We start from the raw sequence: 21,170 nt of genomic DNA, 5'->3' as shown, positions 1-21,170 counted from the left end.
TCTACACAGGTGGCATGTGAAGTTCAAGTTCAGTATTCACCTTCTGGACGTGGCCTCCATGGAATCTCATACCTTGTCTGTGTGAAGGAGCTGTGGCTGGTAGTTGGGATGCTGCCAGTGCCCCTTTACAGAGCGGCAGCTTGGGTGAGAGAGCAGAGCGTGGCTGCCAGTGTTTGCCTCCTGCCTGCTCCCCTTTCACTGGGGTACTTCTATTTTGTGCTTGTATTAAGTATAAAGCTATTTCTATAGGCGTAAGTTACTTTATTTCTCTAACAGATGCGTGGTTTCATTCTCCCCTCCACATCTCCGTCCTCCCCCCAGGTGCTCTGGAGTTGGTTACTTGATAACCTAACTTGATAACTAATCTTGGCATTGAGATAAAACATAACGAAGAAGACAGGATTTTCAATTTCATTAGAAGACTTTTTTTTTTTACAGACTTCATGTCTTGGTTTCTATAATGCAAATACTCTAGCTTGTTTGGAAGCTCTGTAGGGACTCTCAGATCTCTTGTATTTTGGAAAGCATAAGCTCAAGATCTACCTGAAATGCCTACCTGGTATTAGGAGAGCGTCTTTGCTGCCAAGAGAGAACCTTTTCTAGGTCAGTGGTAAGGGTAGGAATTACTGTGTTGGTTTCTATTTTGGGATGCTGTACTGGCTAAGCAGAAGTGGTCTGTGGATTGACCAACTTTTCGGGTTCTTATCTTCCACTTTGCTGACGTACCATACAAGTGAGTTGGAGGTTCCTTTGGAAACGGTTTCCCTTCTAATAAATGTGACGCTTTTAATAATCCCATATAAGATGATGAATTTTGTCTGAGTTATTTTTTCTGCTTGTCAGTTTCTTGTTTGTCCCTTTTGGGGCTGGCTTTTGTGTGTATTTTCCTGTCCATTCAGTTCTGGGGAGCTTATCGTCATGGTTTATCTCTGACATGGCATGTACTTGGATTCCTTAGAATGTGGAAATCACGTCTGCTGTGGGATACTGTATTGAGACTCAGTAGAAGGAAACATAAACGTATCTAGAGCTAGTGCTTGTTGCTTCCTCTGCTTGCGTGTGAAGTTATAAATGACTGTAACAAAGCACCGTACTGATAGTGACTTGTAAAAGGTACCAAAATGCAGGAGAACGTGGATTCTGTGGTAAGGTAATTAGTAGATAATAACTAGTACACTCTAAATCAAAAACCTTTAAAACAAAAACTTCATTTGAAACTGAGCGTTGTCATTTCTGATGTAGATTCTGAGTGGCGAGTAGCATTGATATTAAGCTTCATTGCATCTGGTAGGAAGTGGATTCCAATAATGGACTTTCACTGTCCCTTACTATAATGTCATCAGATTTGTTTGCTGTTCAATAGTTCCTTAATAGTTAAATGTGAGATTTAGATGTCCTATTTAATCAGTGTGTAGTATCTTGAAGTATCCCTGCCAACTAAACAAAATCATGTTGTAATTGTGCCAGTTAAGTGGATGTTTTGTACAATGATATTTCTCAAACAACATCTAACATGTTCATTTCTTCTTTTTTTTTTTCAGGTTAAGGGAAGTATCAGAGAAGTTGAACAAATATAATTTAAACAGGTAAGGTGTATTACATGATGCTGTATGTAATTTAAGAAAGCATGATATTTCCAACAAGAATTAAGACTGTATTGTATGTGCAGCCTTAAAGCTTCAGTACTAGTATTAAAGTTCAGAAATGCCTTATGTAAGAGAATTCTTATTAAGGTGAATATGTTAGATTTTCGGTTATGACATATTAAATTATTAAATACCCACTTTATCAAGTGACTCTTGAAGTATGGCTCTTACTGTTTATTGATGATCAAATCCAATGAAAAATCTGTCATCTTTTAACATTTTATTTTACGTTTTCTGTTCTTAACTGGAAACACATAACAGTTGCTCCAACTGATAGACGTTTAGTCATTCTGGAATGTTTTGATCAGTGACCGTTGCTGCACATTGTTCCTTCCATATGTCTCTTGTTTGTTTGTTGTTTGCTTTTTTTGTTTGTTGTGTTTGTTTTGTTGGTTTTTTGTTTTTCCAGGCTTCAGAAGTTTAAAAATATTATACATGCTCACTTTTTTGTTTTCAGCCACCCCCCTCTGAATGTATTGGAACAGGCTACTATTAAACAGTGTGTGGTGGGACCAAATCATGCTGCGTTTCTTCTTGAGGTAAATGACTCATTCTGTTCAGATAACAAATTTGATATCATAGAGTTAAAACTAATTCTTCAAACATCAAATTGATAAACATTCTTCAGCAACTGAAAACTCGTTTTTGCTTGCATTTTTTTTTTCCTGTAACTATGTCTTGCATTTCAATTTTGGACGCTTGATTTTTCTTCTTTTTAAATATAGGATGGTAGAGTCTGCAGGATTGGTTTTTCAGTTCAGCCAGACAGATTGGAATTGGGTAAACCTGATAATAGCGATGGGTAAGAAACACTTTTCTTTATATTAAACATTTCTTTGAGGTGGATAAGCAGCTTGACTCTTTTTTGGTTTGGTATTTGTTTGCCTTTGGAATGGGTACTTTGAGTAGATACATAATAGTTATGGTGATGCAGCCAAACAGCCTAGCTTGACAAACTGGTGTAGGAATAAACACTAGATTTGGCTCTAAAACACAAGTGAGACAGGATGTCTATAAATTAAAGAAACATACCCCACCAAAAATAGTCATCATGAAAGAAATTGTTTTAAAGTGTTAAGCCCAATGTAGAATCCACTATGAAAGCGGTCTGATCTGGAAAGGCTTACTTTCTAGATCCGCTACTTTCAGCTCCAGGTAAGTTCTCCTCAATAGGACTATGTAACAGTTACTGTTTGGATGTAAAATGCTTATTAATCTTGAAGGAGCAAATTCAGGCTCAGGTCTACAGATAGCGTATATGTACAAATTATAATTGCCGATTCTAACTGAAAACACAGTGGCTATCTCAAACCACTGATTAGCTTAATGTGTATTTGCAGCTGTGCTGTTACGGATTGCTGGTGTACTTACAAACTAGTAGACATGCTTTCCATTTTCTTTCTTCAGTTTACCTCTTATTATACAGTTAGATTAGTTTGGAGTATTCCCCAAGGGTGTTGCTTAAGCTGGTATGTTACCAGACTAAGTCCCTGAGAATTTAGACCTGGGATTCCAGGTTTTGTTCTTAACCCATTTGGGATTGTTTTGTGACTGATTTACCATCTTTTACTTTCAGTTCAAAGTTGAGCAGTGGCTCAGGGGCAGGAAGGACATCCAGGCCAGGCAGGACTAGTGACTCCCCATGGTTTCTGTCTGGTTCTGAAACTCTGGGCAGACTGGCAGGCAACACCCTTGGGTAAGTTTTGATAGGATTGAGGCTGCAATCTGTTTGTTCCATATTTGAGTATATGTGTATACACATATATAAATTGTATGCAGTATGTCTAAGGGAACGTATCATTAATTATACAGCAGTTGTGTAGATAGGGTATAATAAACATTAATGACTTGGTTAAAATGACAGATATGCAAGTGACCCTTCAGTACTTAGGATATGGAGCGTTCTTTGTGTATGTGTGGAGAATAACTTGTTTTGGCTGTGTTGTCTTCTTCTGAATGTTTCTTTTGGTTACTTCATTGTGAAATACAGTTTCTTTAGAGGGATGCAATCAATTTAAGCTATCTAATAGGATTGTGTTGTAAAGTAAAAGGAGTGCACTTCTGCAGGAAGAGTCTTCATTCCATATAATTATGGGCTTGTGTATTCAGTTTTATTGTGCCTTCCCTTACTTCTGCCTTAAGTAATAAACTGCATTTTGTTAGTTGGGGTTTTTACACATATTAATAGGAAGGAAACATTTTAAAAGGTTATCACTTAGGACCTTTAAAGTTTTACTGCATACTGAATCAACTCTACAGACAGTTTTTTAATCGTTATCTTTAAAATTGATGGTGTCCCTCCATATAGCAATTTAAATAAATCTTCTGCACATAATCACAGTGAGTTCTTTGTAACATACTTGTAGAAGAAGTTGAAGATGCTTTTCTAAGGTAACTAACCATAATAAAGAGATTTGCTTTTAGAAACTGTACTTTCTGCATATGAACATCTTGTTACAGGGGGAGAAGAACTACAGCTTCTCCCTCAATGTGAATTTGTTACAACAGAAGCTAATTTTGCTGGAGGGTTAGTTACATGAAAGATAACCCATACCCCAGCTTCCTATGAAACTTTCATACATCTCAATCTAAATTTGTTGGTTAAACTTTAAAGGCATATTGGTACTGTCGTGTTTAAAAACCTGCTGTTGAAAGTGTAAGATATTTTTCCTCAGATCAGGAATGTGTTGAATTTATTTTAACCTGACCATAACCATTAAAATTATTTGAAGCTATGTACTTAGGTTCCTAATTTCTTCCTGTGCATGCTTTAGAACTCACCAAACTCATAGAGTAATAGTGGATACTGTAACGGCTCTATTAAATGAGAGTGCAAGTCATAATAAACCAAATCTGAAAACACTGAAATGGTGGAGTCCACAAATTAGATCGTGGGATTTGGAAGATGGCCGTCGTTCTGGTGGGCAGTGGAGAGATGTGAGAACAGGAAGATTGGAGTTCAGCATCAATAATCTCTTTAGGTTTAAAGAGCTTCAGTCAGAATTGTGTCCTTATGGTTTTTTTCTTCCATTACTATTTGAGAGCACAGACCTGTTAAGCTAAAGAAAGGTATATAACAAGGGATTTAGAGTACAGCAGGTGAATGTAAGTTTACTTGAAAGGTGTCTGGATAGAGTGGGGAAAAAAAAAAAAAACAAAAAAGCTTTGCAAACAAAAGGAGGGTGAATTTTATGATGATGTTTTTTTACTGAGGTTATATAAAGGAGTGTGTGTATTAAACCGTGTAAAGAGTTCAAGGAGTTAAGCCTGTCTCTTGTCATCTTTTCTTTAAAGAACAAGTTTCAACCACACTAAAATTAATGCCTGAAAATGGCAATATACTGAGTCAGTAGGTGTCCCCAGACCTGATCTAACTTGAGCTAGTTCAGTACCCAGCTAGTATAGTGTGATTTCTAAAGAAAACAGTTTTTTGATGCCTCTTAGTTGTCAAGATAGGACACACTTAGAATATATGAGTCATTATATATATTTTATATATATGTATAATATATATAAAATATATTTTCAACCGTTAGATCTCTCACTTGTCATCGACAGTGAGGTGGAGAGATACATCTGTAGCCAAGTATTAACATGTAATACATAAGCTTTTCTTAAACCTGTGTCTTCTCTGCCAAGAGTTGAAATGGAAATTTTCATCTAGAAAGAACTTGTCTTCCCTCAGCCCTTTCACCGGCCCACAGGAGCAAAATAACTAGCTTACTTTAAATAAAATTTCTCTTTTTTCCCCTGCTAGTATCTTTTTGTGAGCTCTTTTTCTAAATCATGAGATAAGACTTTTGCTGATGCCATTGTTGTATTGCTTATTGTCTTGTATTGAGCTATTGTCTGTGTGTTTGCTGACTAGAATCCTGAAAATGTGGTTGTGTCTATGAAAGGGCCTCACCTTAGATAGACGCTTGAGTTACTCTGTATGGTCTTGTCAGAAGGAAAGAGAAAGATGTTAGTAATTAACTTAAACTGCAAAATGTAAGGCAGTTATTTTTGTTTAGTTAGCTTTTACATCTAAAGGTGATATAGTTTGAAAGTGAATTTTAGATACTGTTTCAGAGAATGTTTCTCTTGTCTTGATAGATTTTTTTTCCATGCTAGATCTTAAAAAATATATATATATGTTTTAAATAATATTAAATAAAATTAAGTAATACCATATGCAGTACCCTTTACAGTTGATTTGTGCAATAACCGTGAAGACAAACCAGAGTCTCTTTAGGTTTGCAGGACAACAGAGCATGTAGTCTTACTTCCAGAGCAGATTCATTTGACTCAGTTCTGTGGTGTTAAGATGAGTAGAAAGTTGTAATGCTGGTGAGATATCTGTTTCCACCAATCACTGCTTTTTATTCTCTTAATATTGACTTAATATAAAGAAAAAGCTGCTTGTTCAATCAGTTTCTACGTAGTTTGCTGTAGAGTTGATCCTGATTTCTCTAGTAGCAATAAGCCCAGAGTAGAGTATCTCTTGAAAACCTATGTGAATTAGAAAACTATCTAGTGTCAGATTTGTCTTGCAGTCAAGACCGTTACGTGATCTTTTTCAGTGTAGTCTAAGGCAGTTTATTAATGTGAATCAAGTCTGAGTTTTAAAGAGCCATAAGAGTATAGAGACCTTATGTCAATCCACTGACCTTGAAGCTTTGCTGTTGTGCTTTTATAGTAAAAAGTTAACAGTTGAGTGTTAGACATTATACTTCTGATACTATTGCTTTTAGAAGCGCAGGGAATTGGTTTGGGCATCTGTATAAACATTCAAAAACTGTATAAGTAGGAAAAAGTGCAACTTCCAGTTGCAGTCCTGCTTTATATTTCTTGTCTGATTCAGAGCTTTATCAAATAACCTTGTGCTCTTACTAGTTCTGTGGGAGACTTTAATAGCGTCTGCCTATGAATTCAATCTCCTATACTTTTCAGACAGACTACAGGTTATTATTAATAGTAAACCTGATGCCATATTTCTTGAAATGGTGCTATAAAAATAAATGTATCTAAATCCTTCTAGGAGTCGCTGGAGTTCAGGGGTTGGTGGAAGTGGAGGAGGATCTTCTGGGAGGTCATCTGCTGGAGCTCGAGATTCTCGAAGGCAGACCAGAGTTATACGCACAGGGCGAGACAGAGGATCCGGACTGCTGGGGAGTCAACCACAACCAGTGATTCCAGCATCAGTCATTCCAGAGGAACTCATTTCACAGGTACCTGAGCTTGTTTTCAAACACTTGCGCAGGAAAGTGTTTTAAGAGTACTGTGCTTTCTCCAAGGACTAATGGTATATAATTGAAAAGATTGACTTTCTCTAGTTGAATTGTTTTTATTCTGAAATGCATAATACGAGTAACAGACTTCTCTTTTTTTGGATGCTTGCATTTTCATTTCCCAAACTTTCACTGACAAGCTATATTTGTAGTCTGTTTAGTCTTGATGAGGAATGTCATGTGTTCTTCATTTGAAGAAGTCAAATATTTGAAAGTCATGTCAAGCGTGTAGATAACAAAGTTGTTTCTTGAGTGTGTGTAAGGAAAGGGGACAGACAGGCTTATTTTTTTTTTAAATAAAAGGAGTGATCTGTTTTAGATTTGAATGAAAAACATCCAACCTATTTAATCTTATAAATAATTTTTCTTCATGAAAACCTCCACTCTATTTATTAGTAAATGGAACTGATTATTTTCTTGTATTAATTGTTCTGCTTTTACCTGTTAATGCACCACAGCCTGGATAAACTGATGAATTTTGTGTGATTCATGATTCAGTAGTTTGAAACAGCTTTTTCTCTGTGCTTCAAGAAAATATGTTCAAAATACGTGACAGGTTAATGCATTCTAATTCTTAGTTCAAGACAAGTTGCTGGTCTGCTACATTTAGAATACATATGCTAAGTTGCTAGGCCAAAGATAATCTGCTCACGTGCTTTGTGTGGCCTATAGCATGACTGGCATGAGATAGGAGCCAACAGGCTTAGTATCTGCACGCACACCAGTGGCACACTGGCTTCCTGTCTCTTTAATTGCAAACCTAGTAAAAGCTGGGAGCTTCTGTCTTCACAGTAGCAAGATACTGGAGGTGTTAGTTACCCTGAACTGAGCTGTGCTTTCAGCTAATTACTTGACCTCCTGATACTTCCTTAAGCTGTGCTTTTTGTTTTGTCTACACTGTTCATATCCAGGTGTTTGTTTTGTGTGGCTTTTTTTCGAGTGCTTATGGATGTGTTTGATACCTTACATAAAAAAGAAACACTACTCTATTCTGTATTTTAATATGTGGCTTGTTGGTAAAGTCTTAGCATTGCTTCCATTCCTATAATCTTTTTTCTTAGTATATTTTATTTTTCAAAAAGCATACTTTGTCTTTCAAACAAAAATGTCTAAAGCAGACTAGTGGGAGAGAGCTCCAGAGCTACTCTATGAAACGTACATTCTGCTCTATCCCAAAATCTGTAAATAACTTCTGGCACTGAATATTACAACAGAGCTTACCTTTGAACCCTATTAAATTCTGTTTTCTTTCCCTCTCTTCCTTCCCTCCCTCCCTTCTTTTCCTATTACCAGACTATTTTATTTGGTGCCTTGTTTTTTACAATATTATGAGAACAACCAGTAGTGGTTTCGTATTCACCTTCACACTGCTTGTAACCTTTCAGAAGTCTGTCTTCTTTTCTGGTATTGCGGGTAGTCAGTCTGGAAATGTAAAATGCTCTGGGGCCTAAAGTTTGTGGAAGAAACCAGAATGCTTCTGTTTAATATTTGGAAGGTTTCTTTCATATTTATGCTTTTCTTGTATAAGCCCAGAAGATTCAGAAACTGCTGAAAGTGAGCCTTTAGGAACAGAATGATAAGAAAAACAGAGGAGGTGGCTATATATTGAAGGACGCTGGAAAGAGAATCCGGTGTCAAAAAGACAGGGATTGAAGTGTAGTTTTGGAAAACAGTTGATGTGCAGAAATCTGCTGATTGATGTACTGTAACACTTCTGTAGAAATGGATTGTTTCAGTGTTATTGCTTGCCTACTACATTAAGTGTTTCAGTAAGTAAATTCTAAGGTGACCCATAAGGAAATTCAGCACCAAGGCTGGAGTCTGGTAGCCTAAATTAAAATGATAGAAAGTTAAATATCTAGTACAAGGTGCTGAGAAAAGAAATGAGCCTTTGCATGTATGTACTGTCAATGACTTCTGAGACTATCTTGGTTTTTGTTAGACTTCTTTTAGAATTAAGCATCCTTATCGTAGGAAAGATGATGAACGACCATGGTAAGTAATCAATTATACTCTGTACTTACAGGCACAAGTTGTTCTACAAGGGAAGTCCAGAAGTATTATCATTCGGGAACTCCAGCGAACAAATCTTGATGTAAATCTTGCTGTAAATAATTTGTTAAGTCGTGATGATGAAGATGGAGATGATGGGGATGACACAGCAAGTGAATCATACCTTCCTGGAGGTTTGTATCCTGTGACTTTTGATAAGGAAATGTCAGTATGTTCTTATTTTTCTGTATTTAAACACTCACAGCATGCTCCATGCTATGCAAGGTATGCAGTGAAGACAGTTATTTCAGGAGCAAGGTGTAAAGATGCACAGAACAAAAGATACAGTGGGATGTTTTGAGGGATTAGATGAGGCATTAAAGAATAACTTGATTCCATGGGTGGCATGAAAGCAATTTATTTTTTTAAGAACCCTAGCTTTGTAACATGAGCATTTCTTACATCTGTGTTTTGCTGCTTGTTGAGATGCTGAGACTGCTACGTGGCTTGCTTGTAAAAGCTAATTCTAAAACTTTACAGTCACCTGCATGTTATTTTTATTACTAATACATATTCTTAAGGCACAGTGGTTAAGTGAGGGCAAAATGATTTACAGTTGTTACAGTTAGACTGAGAATTTATTTGTCATCTCAAGTACCTCTCATAAATACTGTAGTATTTGGCAATACAGATTTAATGCTATAATTAAAGTCCAGCTATTCTTGAAATATTGTCTGTCCCATGCAATTGTTTTTTTATGGAAGACCTTGAGTCTTTTCATTGGCTAAATAAGGTAATCCGACTCATTTGCCAAACAAGCATTTGAAAACTGCAGCCAAATCTAATGTTTGTACTAGGTGCACTGCGTGATGAGAGCACATCTCAACTCTGGCTACGTATTAGTTTTCTTTCTGTGTGTCAGAATGACATTTTGCTATTTTTCTAATAGATATTTTTTTTTCTGCTCATCTGGTTCACCAGGAAGGCTCATGGGCTTCCTTCATCGTGTTCATCATGTGATTAGACAAAGGGTTTTTTGTTCTGCAGTAAAGCTGCAGCTCTGTCAAGCTACTTTAATCCTTATGTTGAGTCTTTATTTTAGCAGTCGGTTTCATAGCATTAGGTGTATTGGCATAATTGAATTCTCTTAACGCTTTGCATGTATTCAAAGCAGTAGTTTCTACTATAAACGTACCAGGTCCTGCCTTCAAAAGACTAATGACCGTTAGTAATCATTCACAGTAAATGTTCCTTTTAACTATACTAACCAGATTCCTACAGCACTAGCTTTTCTCTTAATACCTCTTGGGATCATAGGGGTCCGTTAATAGGGGACTGTCTGACAACCTATAACTACCTGCTTTTATTTTTGAGGTGTCTGTGCTGCACTGTCTCTCGTAATTGAGATGGTAGGTTAAAGCAATATGCAGAGTTTCACTGTCTTTGATAGCTGTCTAGAAAATGACTTTGTTTGTGGCTGAATTTTTAAAGCATCTCACGTCTTTAGGCTAATCTTTCCTGTAAGAGATGAGTGTTATTGTATTATGAGATTAGTATGAATATTTTTTTCCCTTTTATCCCACAGAGAAACTGAGCGAAATTTTCCCAGTATTTGTGGGGAAAGAGATGGAGTTTCAGTTGAAATGAAATCTGTCATGTCTTAATCCCAGTCTGCAAAGATGTAATTCACAGTTTGTAGAATTTGCAGAGCTTTCTGTGTCTCTTAGTTACTTTTGCCATTAGAACTCAAATAACTTTGTTGCACAGAGGTGCACTTGATAACTGAATGTGATCAAAACATGAGAAGAAGTGGAGATGAGCAGTGGTCAGCACTGTTGTGACTCCACTGCTGGTGTATGGCAGTACAAATTACCAGTCCCTACTTGTATCCCATAATCATGCAGGCTAGATTGCAGGAAAACCTGGTGGCTACAGAACCTTGCCTGTAGGTATGAGGTGAAAAAAATAACCATGTTTTGCCCTTCTGAACAACATAGAACCAATATTTTAAGTTTTTTGCTCTATAAAATTTCCATTCTTCTTGTGGTCTTGTCTCTGGATGTTCTTTTTGGACGTGCAACAAAGTTCATAGAAGAAAACTGTAGATAACCAATAGTTGCTATGTGCATTCTATTTTTAGTCAGGTATCCATAAATGATTCTGAAAGATAAAGAGCTTCTACTTTTTGTGATGTCAAATTAAAAGGTTTTATCTCTTCCAAACACAACAGAAGTAAATGACAAGGCTGCTCCTTGCCTCAGGGTTTTGGAAGTTCTTGCATTTTAATTAAAAAGAGTATGCTAATTTTTATGTTCTCCCTTTTGCGTGCCTGGTGCTTTTCTTAAATTAAACCCTTCAGGTTACTTCTCTAAACTTCCCAGGGCAGAGAAGTTTGTGCTTTCTTATTTTTATTTTTTAATGACAAACTTACACTTGATTTAAAGTAAACGGAATGAAAGAAATTTCACTGTGGCTGGAAAATAAGTTCTTGTTTAATACATCAGGATTTCGTTAGTGTATCAGTTGTCCTATAGTTCCAGTTAGCGTTTGTGAGGGTTATCATCTGATGTTTGTTTTTTATAAAAAGAGGCAATTCTTCCCAATGCCTTAAGAGAATCAGAAATGTCTTAAGAAGTTTCTGTACAAATTGCTTTAACGAAGTTCTCTTAGCAATCTTATTTTTAGAGCCTTATGTACTCTGTCTTTTCTGATGAGTGCTGTTTCTTTTGTTTTATAGTGGTTATGTGAACGGAACGGGGTTTCGTTTGATAAATAACAAATACATGAGGAAAAATCTAGGAAGAAGCTGTATAGAACAAAATCATTTTTCATAGGAAAGACTCAAAGTTGCGTAGAATAAATTTCCTGCTCGTTTCAAATAGTGCTAGGGCCTTCTTCCAGGCTTTGTGTTCTTGGTCTCTGGTTTTGTAGAATTCACATGCGTGCCTATTTGCTCGGTAACTCCTACTACATGTACAGGGTCCTCACTAGTGGAGTCTGTGGGCCTTGGTTTTGGCAGTATCCGGACTACTTTGAATTTTGGAATCTGAGATGAATTTGTTTCAAAATAAAAAGTAAAAATCTACTTTTCTGGAGGAGAGGAGAGACTGGCTTACATCACTAGTATTTACTGTATTGGTTTGCAGTGAGGAGAGGTCGGAACCAGAGCACAGTGTAGGGATCAGTTGAAAACCCAGCTTCGGTGGCTTTCTTTTAGGGAGGACAGTTTGTTAATGTTTTGTCAGTATGGTTTTTTTTTGTGTTGCTTTTTATTTTCCCCCTTGATTTTTGAGGATGAACGTCGAGTTTAGTAATATTTTGAACAAGCATAACTTATCAAGAAATGAGTTCTGGAGTTCTGCTGATGTCTGGTTGCCTGGGAAACCAAAATACATGTTTTTGTCACAGTTTTGCCAATTTGAAAGAAGTGAAGATACTGAAGACGTATTTTTGCATGTTTCGTAAAAATATGCAGCTGAGAATAAGGAAGACCTCATGATCCCCTCCTTAACTGTAAACATCTGATGTGAGCTCTGCTTGATGTCCTCATCAGTCTCGGCAGTGCCTTCAAGTAATGGATCCATAGGAAACGGTGTTAATGCTGCCCATGGAGCTATTGGAAAACAGAAGTGTTTTCAGTACTTGAATTGGTGTTTATCTACTTATTTGGAAGTGTCTTTTCCTCACTCTTTTTTTCATTTCCTCTGCCAGTTTTCAATCAAATTTACTTAGGAAATCATAGCTACTTCCTTACTTAAATAGACTGATCAGAACCATCACATCTAAATCGGTATTTGAGGAGTTTGATTCTGGTCTTCACTGCACAGGAAGTGAATGATATCTTATGGGATTCTCCTGGAAAAGCAAAAAAAAAAAAAAAACAATCATAGAAAAGGTTTGGTGGGTTTTTTTTTCCTTTCTCCCTCTGCCCCCCTGGATGTAGCCTTGCAGTACCTGTGTTTTCACAGAACTGAAACATTCCAGTGATGTTTGAAGGGGAGTGGATTTGGCTCTTATCTTTATTGGTTTTAGCACCTTCATTCTCTGGTATAGAGGATGGCAGGCGGGGATCTCTTGCAGAAGTGTTGGAAGAAAATTTAGAATCTGATTTGAAGCTGTGAGAAGAGGGTAAGAAAGGCTTGATTTCCTCACTTGTGTCAATGCATATGTAGCCAAAAATACATAGTTTTGGTTCCTGGATCTGATTGTTTGAATTTTAACTCTCCTGTTTGGAAACAAGGCTAACCTCAAGATGTTTAAAATGCTTCCAGGGGTGTGTGTGTGTATGTGTGTGTTAGTGTTCCAAGTTAGTGTGTATTTTCTTAGAAGAGAATTTCTAGCTTAGCTTAAAGGACATTCCGTACATATTAAATAAGGCCGGTGAGTTCCTTTCTGTGCTGACCAGTTCTGTTCCTAATAGGGATCAAGATTTTTTTCGATTTACACTTGAGTAGAAGAGCAAGTTGTGAGACTGCATGGAGGTCGGAGTGTACCTAGAAATAAGTGGTAGGGGTGAATGTGGGAGGAGGAAAGAACAGCAGTGTGTGAACATCAAAATATACAACAAAACATTGGCTGTCTTTCCAGCTCTGGAGCTATTGTTCTTACAGGTTGATGCTCCTAAGGTGAGGTGATCTGCCACTAAAGTGTTTCAGTGGAAAACAGGCAGCAGGGTAAGACCACCCTGAGACATCTAAGATGTTCTGGTAAGACAGAGCATGTTTGGCATATAAGACTTTTTTCTCTTAGTAAGCTTTCTGAGCAGGATGACTTTCTAAAATGTACTGCATGGACCCCTCAGTTCCAAATGTTACGCTTCTAGCACAGGCTATGCTTTTAGTGGGTAACTTTTTTTTTTAACAAAAATATCTCTCCCAGCTTGTTTTGAAGGCCTCAGAGCTCACTTTCATAGCTCTGTTTTTTATGTGAACTCATTTGTGCTGGGGACAGCTGATGACTGGTGTGTCTACATTTTTCAGAGAGAGTTTAGAAATTTAAAAGATGAGTGTTGTGATTTGCAGGGATGTGAATGTCTCTCACACCTTTCGTGTCACTAAAGGAAACAGTTGAGTGAATTCTCACAGTGAGGGAGGACATAGGGCAACTTTTCTGTTTCTGGATATCCTCTTGTTTGTATGTTGATGCTTGTTTGTTTGGCAAGTTTATGGCCTGAAATGGCTGTAGATTTGGATTTCCCACCTTGACCCAAGGAGATCCCTTGCCATAGAGCTGAAGCAGAGAAATAGGACTGTTCCTTCTGTAGCAGCAAGATGGTCGTCTGGTTTACTTGTTTTGTCTGGCAATGTTCTTGGACTTTGCTAAATTACATGCATTTTCAGTAGCCTCATCTGGTTGCTAGCTATTGGTTAGTAAGCAGAAGGAGGTTGTTTGGTAATTCAGTACTTAGAGAAATTTGGGTTTTTAAAAGAGTAGCTCGGGGTGTCACAAAATCATGTGGTTTCATCCTCCTGGGTATTTTTTTTAACTGTGTGGTATTAAAAAATGGAAACAAATGCTTTCTTCCAGATAATCATTGTTCGTAATGCAGCTACCATTTGAAGATTTGTACCAAGAGCTGAACGTTTGGGAATTAAGTATGTAATTCTCTGAAAGAAACGTTCAGTGGAAGGAGGAACTGTAGTCTTTGATGTCAAAGTTGTGGCTTTGCAAAGGCTGGCTTTCACTATCCTTACTTAATTCTAGATCATTTTAAGAGTTTCATGTGCATGAATGTGTGTGCACATTTATGTACTTGTATCCACCTTGCTGTAGGTCTTTGTTCTTTCATGTGAAAGGCTAAAATTTGAATTCCTAGGTTACCAAAAAAAAAAAGTTTTGGGCAAGACTTGTTTGTGAAATGTGGTTAGATAAGTGGCAGCAGTTTTTGTAAGGAAACTAGTTTTGTGCACTGGACTACCATGCTTGATTGTAAATGCGGGTGTGTAGGAGGCACATGAGTTGGAACTGGTGAATCTGAAGAGCAGAAATTCAACTGATAGGTTGTTTTTTTTATGTTTATTTAGTTGATGGTCTCTCTAGCTGATGTTTTAAGTAGCTGACTATTCACTTAAGACCCTTGTCTCCTCTTATAGAGGATCTTATGTCTCTTCTGGATGCTGACATACATTCTGCTCACCCAAGTGTCATTATTGATGCTGATGCTATGTTTTCAGAAGATATTAGTTACTTTGGTTATCCATCCTTTCGGCGCTCATCACTTTCCAGGCTAGGCTCATCCAGAGGTAATTTTGCACCTTTTTTTCTTTGTAATAAGTAGTTTACTGTGCAAAGCTAGTGGTAGTACACAGTGGTGGTTTAGATTCCAATTTAACGTGAAAGTAGACTGTGATGCGATGTGGGATATAGAGTAGACGAGTAGATTTTTTGTTACTCATCAAAATTGTTATTGAATTCTGAGCCTCAGCAGGTAAGTTCTATAAGAACCTTGATTATCATGTATTATTAAAAATCTAACTGTTGATATTGCAAGGTGTAAAACTTCTGCATGCTAAATTTTATTTTAAACTCTGTAGTGTGTTTGCTAATATATATTATGCGATACAAATATTTAATTTGGTTCAAGAATAAGCAACAACTCATGACATGCAGCATTCTTAATCTATTTTTTTTCCTCTTTTGGGTTATTCTTTACACAGAGTTTTTTCACATTTCCTGAGGTAATCCATGACAGAAGTGAACTTTGTAGAATGAGGAGAAATACGTTGAACTGTCAGGGAGGGAGAAGAAACCTAATTTTTTTTTTCACTTTCTTTTTTTTTCTTTTGAAAGCATTTTTGTAGCTGGTTTGGGAGAACTACTGGCAGTTGATAGAAACACCTTGATCAATGTTAAGGTGTTTTTTTGTTTGCTTTGTAGATTGTATTACAGTTTTAACGTTTAAACAGAACGTGCAGCAACTTGGAGCTTTTTGAAGCCATTGTACAAATGCCTAGAGTGTTTCCAAACTGTTAATCCAACCTCTCCTGTGTTTTTTTTTTTAGTACAGTTTTATTGCCTTTCATGAACATCTTTCAATATATTAATTGTTGAATGAGTAAGTTCCAGTTCCAAAGTGATTAGTCAAGGGTCAGAGTGATGTTTGCTAGAAGAGAAGTGGAATTTTTTATGTAATATATCTGTAAGACCAGCTGTTGTATTTGGCTTATGTAAAAACTTCGCCAGTTTTCTCATACTGCAGAAGACCCAGCACTTGCCGTAATTTATTGAAGCTATGATAACGTGGTCATCTCATACGTGTAATTCCAGTTAACTTTTGTAAGCATAAGTGAAGTATTTAATAGGTTAAATGCATTATGTGCATGTACAAATATTCAGCATCTGACATAACTCCTAAATTCCTCCTTTTTTTTTTTTTTTTTCCTTTCCTAAGGTTATTCTATATAAGACGTTACCACGAATTTTATAATCCTTATTTTCCATGCATAGTTGACTCTTGGAAAGTTAGTTTGATTACCTGATTTAAAAAATTTATCTGCATGAGCGAACTGCAGAGTACTGCCTTTAGACAGTTTGTAGGCCAATTGGAGGGGAAGCATTTTGGTAAGGAACGTTTTCCTACGAGGATCCTTTTTAAAACTTGTCTGACTATTGAAAAGTTTTCGTTTGATCTACTCAAAACAGATGCACCTTAACTTATTCAATCCAGTCCTATAGAATATTGCTTCAAACAAAAGGGGTTGGATTATCAAGCTTGTATACCAAGAGCTTTTTTTAATGCTTGCTTTCTTTAACCTTTTCAAATTACTGTTTTTTTTGGGGGAAGATTGTTATGAAACTCTCTAATAAATACTCTTTTTGGTTTGCATAAATGAATCTAACAGACAGTATCGATCAGATTTTTTTTTGTTACTTCATTGATTTAAAAACAGTACTACAAAACTGCATATTATACTATAAAACTTCAAATTGATATTTTTCATGTATTTGGCCTCTTATGATGCAAGTAAAAGTGCTGTAGCATTTTTGATAGCACACAAAACTGTTTCTTTACTTCTAGCTTATTGTTTTTATACTTAGTAATTCTGAAGTACACATGCTTGGAAGGGTTATTATACTGAATGTTGCATGTCAGGGCTTCATTATTTTTAATCTTTGTGAGTAGATTTAACTGCTGTTAGTTGCATCCTGAAGGGTCTTTACTAGAGAGTGGCTTACTTTTATCCCACTGGTGTGACCCAATTGCATACCAGTTCTCCTTCTTCCCTTAGAGAGAGACTCTGAGCTGTTGCGTGAACGTGAGTCCGTTTTACGTTTGCGTGAACGAAGGTGGCTTGATGGAGCCTCATTTGATAATGAAAGAGGCTCTACAAGTAAGGAGGGGGAACCAAACCTGGACAAGAAGAATGCACCTGTTCAAAGTCCTGTTTCTCTAGGAGAAGACTTACAGTGGTGGCCAGATAAGGTACTGAAAATTTTTGTCTGTTTTATTTGCTGTGTGCAATAAACCTGTCTTCCTTTTTCCCCAAATAAATACTGTTTTCTTGTTGAATATTTCATTTTAGTCTGTGAGAGATAATGCAGTAATGTATATTCTTTGTTATGTGCTTAGGAAGATTATAAATAACTAGTTATTCCTCTTGATAGTTAATGCTTCTTCTTTAATCGTGTTTTTATTTCCTTCTTATGTTTTGAATCCCCTACTAAAGTCATAAGATAGCTTTTTTGGTTTTTTTTTTCCTTTTCTATGTATTCAAAAAATTTGATAGGCAGTAGGAAACTCATAAAGCAATTGATTCAGTTTAATGCTTTATTATTTTCCTGTTCGTTTTTTTTTTGTTGGCTTTTTTTTTTCCCCTTTAGACGCAGTATAGATGGATTGAAGAGGGAGGTAAACTTTAAATCTTATTTCTGTTTACAGCAGTTCACCTCTAATCACTGTTTTGGTTTTGGTGTTCAAATTGAGAAATGTAGATACCCCCAAAAAGAATATTTTGTCAAACAGTTCCTCTCCCAGCCAGACCTTGTCTGGTAATTACTTTTTGAGCTTCCATGTCAGTGAAAATTAGCAGCTCTTGTCCCTCTTCCTTTGTCATGATGGTAGAATGAAAAGGTCATCTAGCTTGGGAAGAGAGATTTTAGGGTTTTTAGCATAGCAGAATAAATTTAGTTCATGTTAGGAATACTGCACTGTGTTTTGATAACGTAACGTTATCATCATTGCTATCACTGTTTTCTTATTACTGTGCTACTTCAGGATTTTTGTCCTGTTTTGTTCCCTCTTTTCCACCCAAGGTGTTTTTTTTTATTTGCAGACTCAGCAAGTTATGCCCTAGGATAATTACTGTAGTCTTTTATTGGATGTATTTTATGGAATTAACTTGCTAGAGTATGTAATTTCATGGTTATGCAATTTAAGTCTATGGAACTTCTTCCCACAGACATTTTTGCATATGCACTCTTGTAATCCCTAGCTTCCAGTTAAATGAAGGCGTGCCTTACTGGAAGGGCCTCTCATCTTTGTGCAACATTAGTTACACCTTTTATTCTGTCCTTCAGCTGAACATTCATAGCCCCGTTTTTAAGTTCTGTTGGTGGTATTGCCTGACAGAAATTCTTCATGATAAATCATGAGGGAGATAATTTAGTTGAAGGGCCATCCCAAGTATTTTTTCCATTTTAAGAGTCCTAAAGGAGATGCTGGAGATATTAATGGAAGCTAAAAGCAAGTTAGATGAGAGATTCAAGGACATGAAGAATTGCTACGAAATAACCAATGTTGTTTTCTTTCATTTTTTGTTACTTTCACATTTACAATTTGAGACAGAGCTGCATTACTCTGTGATAAGAATGGATGGTGAATTTGAGGTTATGAGAGGTAGAGTACCAAGAAAACACTAATGTAGTGGAACGTTGCATACGGAGTTTCCACCAAATTAGTGAAGTCAGATGTCCAACAATTCAAATAAACCGATTCTAATAGATCAAATCTTACTGGACACTAGAACTAGTAATCTGTGTCTCTTACGAGTGAAAACCTTGTGCCGTCTATGGCAGAGCCACTCTGTTCTATAATAAAATATGGCCATTTTTTTTCCTCCTTCACTGTAGTTGGGTGCTAACTGAGGTGTTTTTTTAGTTTGTTTGAAGTGGGTATATGCTGTTTAGCTAATGAGATGTAAGAATTTTAATCAGCAGTCTGAATTCTGAATAATTTTCGAGCTATTTTCTGATCTGGACTCAGAATTTAGAGTTGAATACATGAGACTCTGGTTATAGTACCTGTCATATCATTTGTGCATCTTTGTGCTGTCACTCTTTTGAATGGCCTTACAGAGATGTATGTGGCTGTGGTCCTGACTTTTGCACTAGGACTGCTGATATTTTAATGGGAGAAAAGACTTTGAGTGTTGAGTCTCTTTAGTATTGAATTTATTGAATAAATCTGCTTATAAAAATTAGAAAACAGATTAGCAAGAATAAAAAATCATGGTGAAAAATAGCTTTCCGTACTTAACTTCTGAAGACTCCTTTGTGCTGATGGAGTAGAAGCATGTTTTGAAGGCTTCAGTAGGTTCTCTTTCAGAATATGCAATACTTACATGACGGCAATTAATCATGACTTGGATTCACATGCCAGTTCTGTGCTGCATTGAGAGATGACCTCTGGAGCAAAACTGTTAGAACTTAACTAATTTTAGATTCTGTTATCATATTATAAAAGAGAGTTATTTGTGATTTCTTCCATCCTTGTCTGTTGCCATCTTTCTCTTCTTTCCTAAAATATTGTTGAGCATTTTGAACTACCGATAAGAAGCAATAAATTTTGTTATTGAAGGATACGCTCATGCCTCTTGAGATGTCTGTATTTCTGTGCATGAAAATAGCAAAATACAGAAATAATCTTTTACAAAAAAGTGAATCAAGGTTTATGAAAAAACAAAATAGGTGTTGTTTTGTTTTGTTTTTGTTTTGTTTTCACCAGTTGTAAACTTCTGAAGCTGAAAGGAAAGCCTTGTAATTTAGGGGACAGATGAATGTACTGGGTGGTGGGCTTTGTTAGTAGCCTGACATGGGTTCAGCTTTCCATCAGATGGCTGAATTGCTTATATGTCTTATCTTCCAATTCTAAGAGAGGCCATTAAATACGCTGATGTGGAAGACTCCTATCCTATTAGAGATTACGCACGCTACTTATCATGTGCATGTCCTTCAGATTTTGAAGCTCTGGAAGACAGAATTTTCAATCACTTGATTTTATACTAGTTTAGGATATTGTTTCATTTTTTTAAGAGCTATATTTTCCCCAAGTGAATTTTTACTTCCTAGAGAAGTAGAGAAATTCAGAAAAAACATATTTTTCTTATAGCTGCAATTGCTGAGGAGTGTTAAATGCCCTGGCCTTGCAAATATTCCTCAGTAAGCAGAAGTAAATTTTTTGTGAAGTTATCTATGTTCACATGTCTGTAATTTGAAATTCCTTTTCAATATAGGGGTAAACTGAAACTTAGAGAAGTGTGGTTATAATTTTCAAATAGTTGATGTAATACAGATATGCAGCCAGATGTAAGAGAAAAAGGGGCCTGTAAGATCAGGTGGTGTACAGTACAAAGCATTGAGCAAAGTGATGCTCTCTGAGTAGTAGAAAGATGCTGTATGACGTTTGTTAAAATGAGAAGAAAAGGAGAGGTAGAAGGGTACCCCATAATTGAAGAAGGGTAACCCATAATTGAAAACTTCTCCAGCCTGCTAGATCTTAGTGATGCATTAAAGTGATATTTTGCACACTGATTTTTTTTAACTTTTTTTTTTTTTAATTTGACCTTGTTTACTATTGTTTATTTCCCTTCAGAAGTAGAAGATAGAATTGTTTTATTAATGAGGTAGTGGATTTGAAAGTCCTTAGAAGATATTTTCATGAGAATGCTTAGGTTTGGACGTTGTGTTGAGGGACATGGTTTAATGAGAACTATTGGTGATGGGTGGACGTTTGGACTGGATGATCCTGTGGGTCTTTTCCAACCTTGGTGATTCTGTGATTCTATGATTTAATGAGAGTGGAATAATGGAATTTCATTGCCTTATTATTCATTTCAGAAAGCTAGAATTTTAGAAGCAATCTGTTTTTAAAATACCAGAAATCAAGAGATATTCCCATCTTTAATTCCATGAATAGTGTTTTTTTTTCTTAAAATGTTGTGGAAACTCTTAATAAGCTGCCAGAGTTAATCACCAACTAGTATTTTCCTGCAATTAAACAATAAAATATATCTAAACAACTGTTCTTTCCTCCCTCACCCTATCA

At 36.4% G+C, this 21,170-nt stretch overlaps 1 protein-coding gene across 12 annotated transcripts in view; it reads left to right on the top strand.

The window, feature by feature from the left end:
* UBR5 (ubiquitin protein ligase E3 component n-recognin 5) overlaps positions 1-21,170 on the top strand; it is a 79,764-nt gene that overhangs the window by 11,879 nt on the left and 46,715 nt on the right. For 8 of the 12 annotated variants that reach the window (XM_040696380.2, XM_040696378.2, XM_040696379.2 and 5 more), the window contains exons 2-9: positions 1,542-1,586; positions 2,104-2,185; positions 2,372-2,448; positions 3,223-3,342; positions 6,667-6,856; positions 8,943-9,102; positions 15,001-15,150; positions 17,119-17,330. In XM_040696380.2, the coding sequence (XP_040552314.1) occupies positions 1,542-1,586; positions 2,104-2,185; positions 2,372-2,448; positions 3,223-3,342; positions 6,667-6,856; positions 8,943-9,102; positions 15,001-15,150; positions 17,119-17,330 (1,036 nt within the window). The remainder of the gene's footprint in view (positions 1-1,541; positions 1,587-2,103; positions 2,186-2,371; positions 2,449-3,222; positions 3,343-6,666; positions 6,857-8,942; positions 9,103-15,000; positions 15,151-17,118; positions 17,331-21,170) is intronic. The other 4 variants (XM_040696381.2, XM_040696376.2, XM_040696383.2 and 1 more) reach the window with 3 other exon arrangements.

The sequence above is a fragment of the Gallus gallus genome, chromosome 2, assembly GCF_016699485.2.
Source record: "Gallus gallus isolate bGalGal1 chromosome 2, bGalGal1.mat.broiler.GRCg7b, whole genome shotgun sequence".
NCBI classification, from domain to species: Eukaryota; Metazoa; Chordata; class Aves; order Galliformes; family Phasianidae; genus Gallus; species Gallus gallus.
This window is presented reverse-complemented; position numbering and strand designations above follow the sequence as displayed.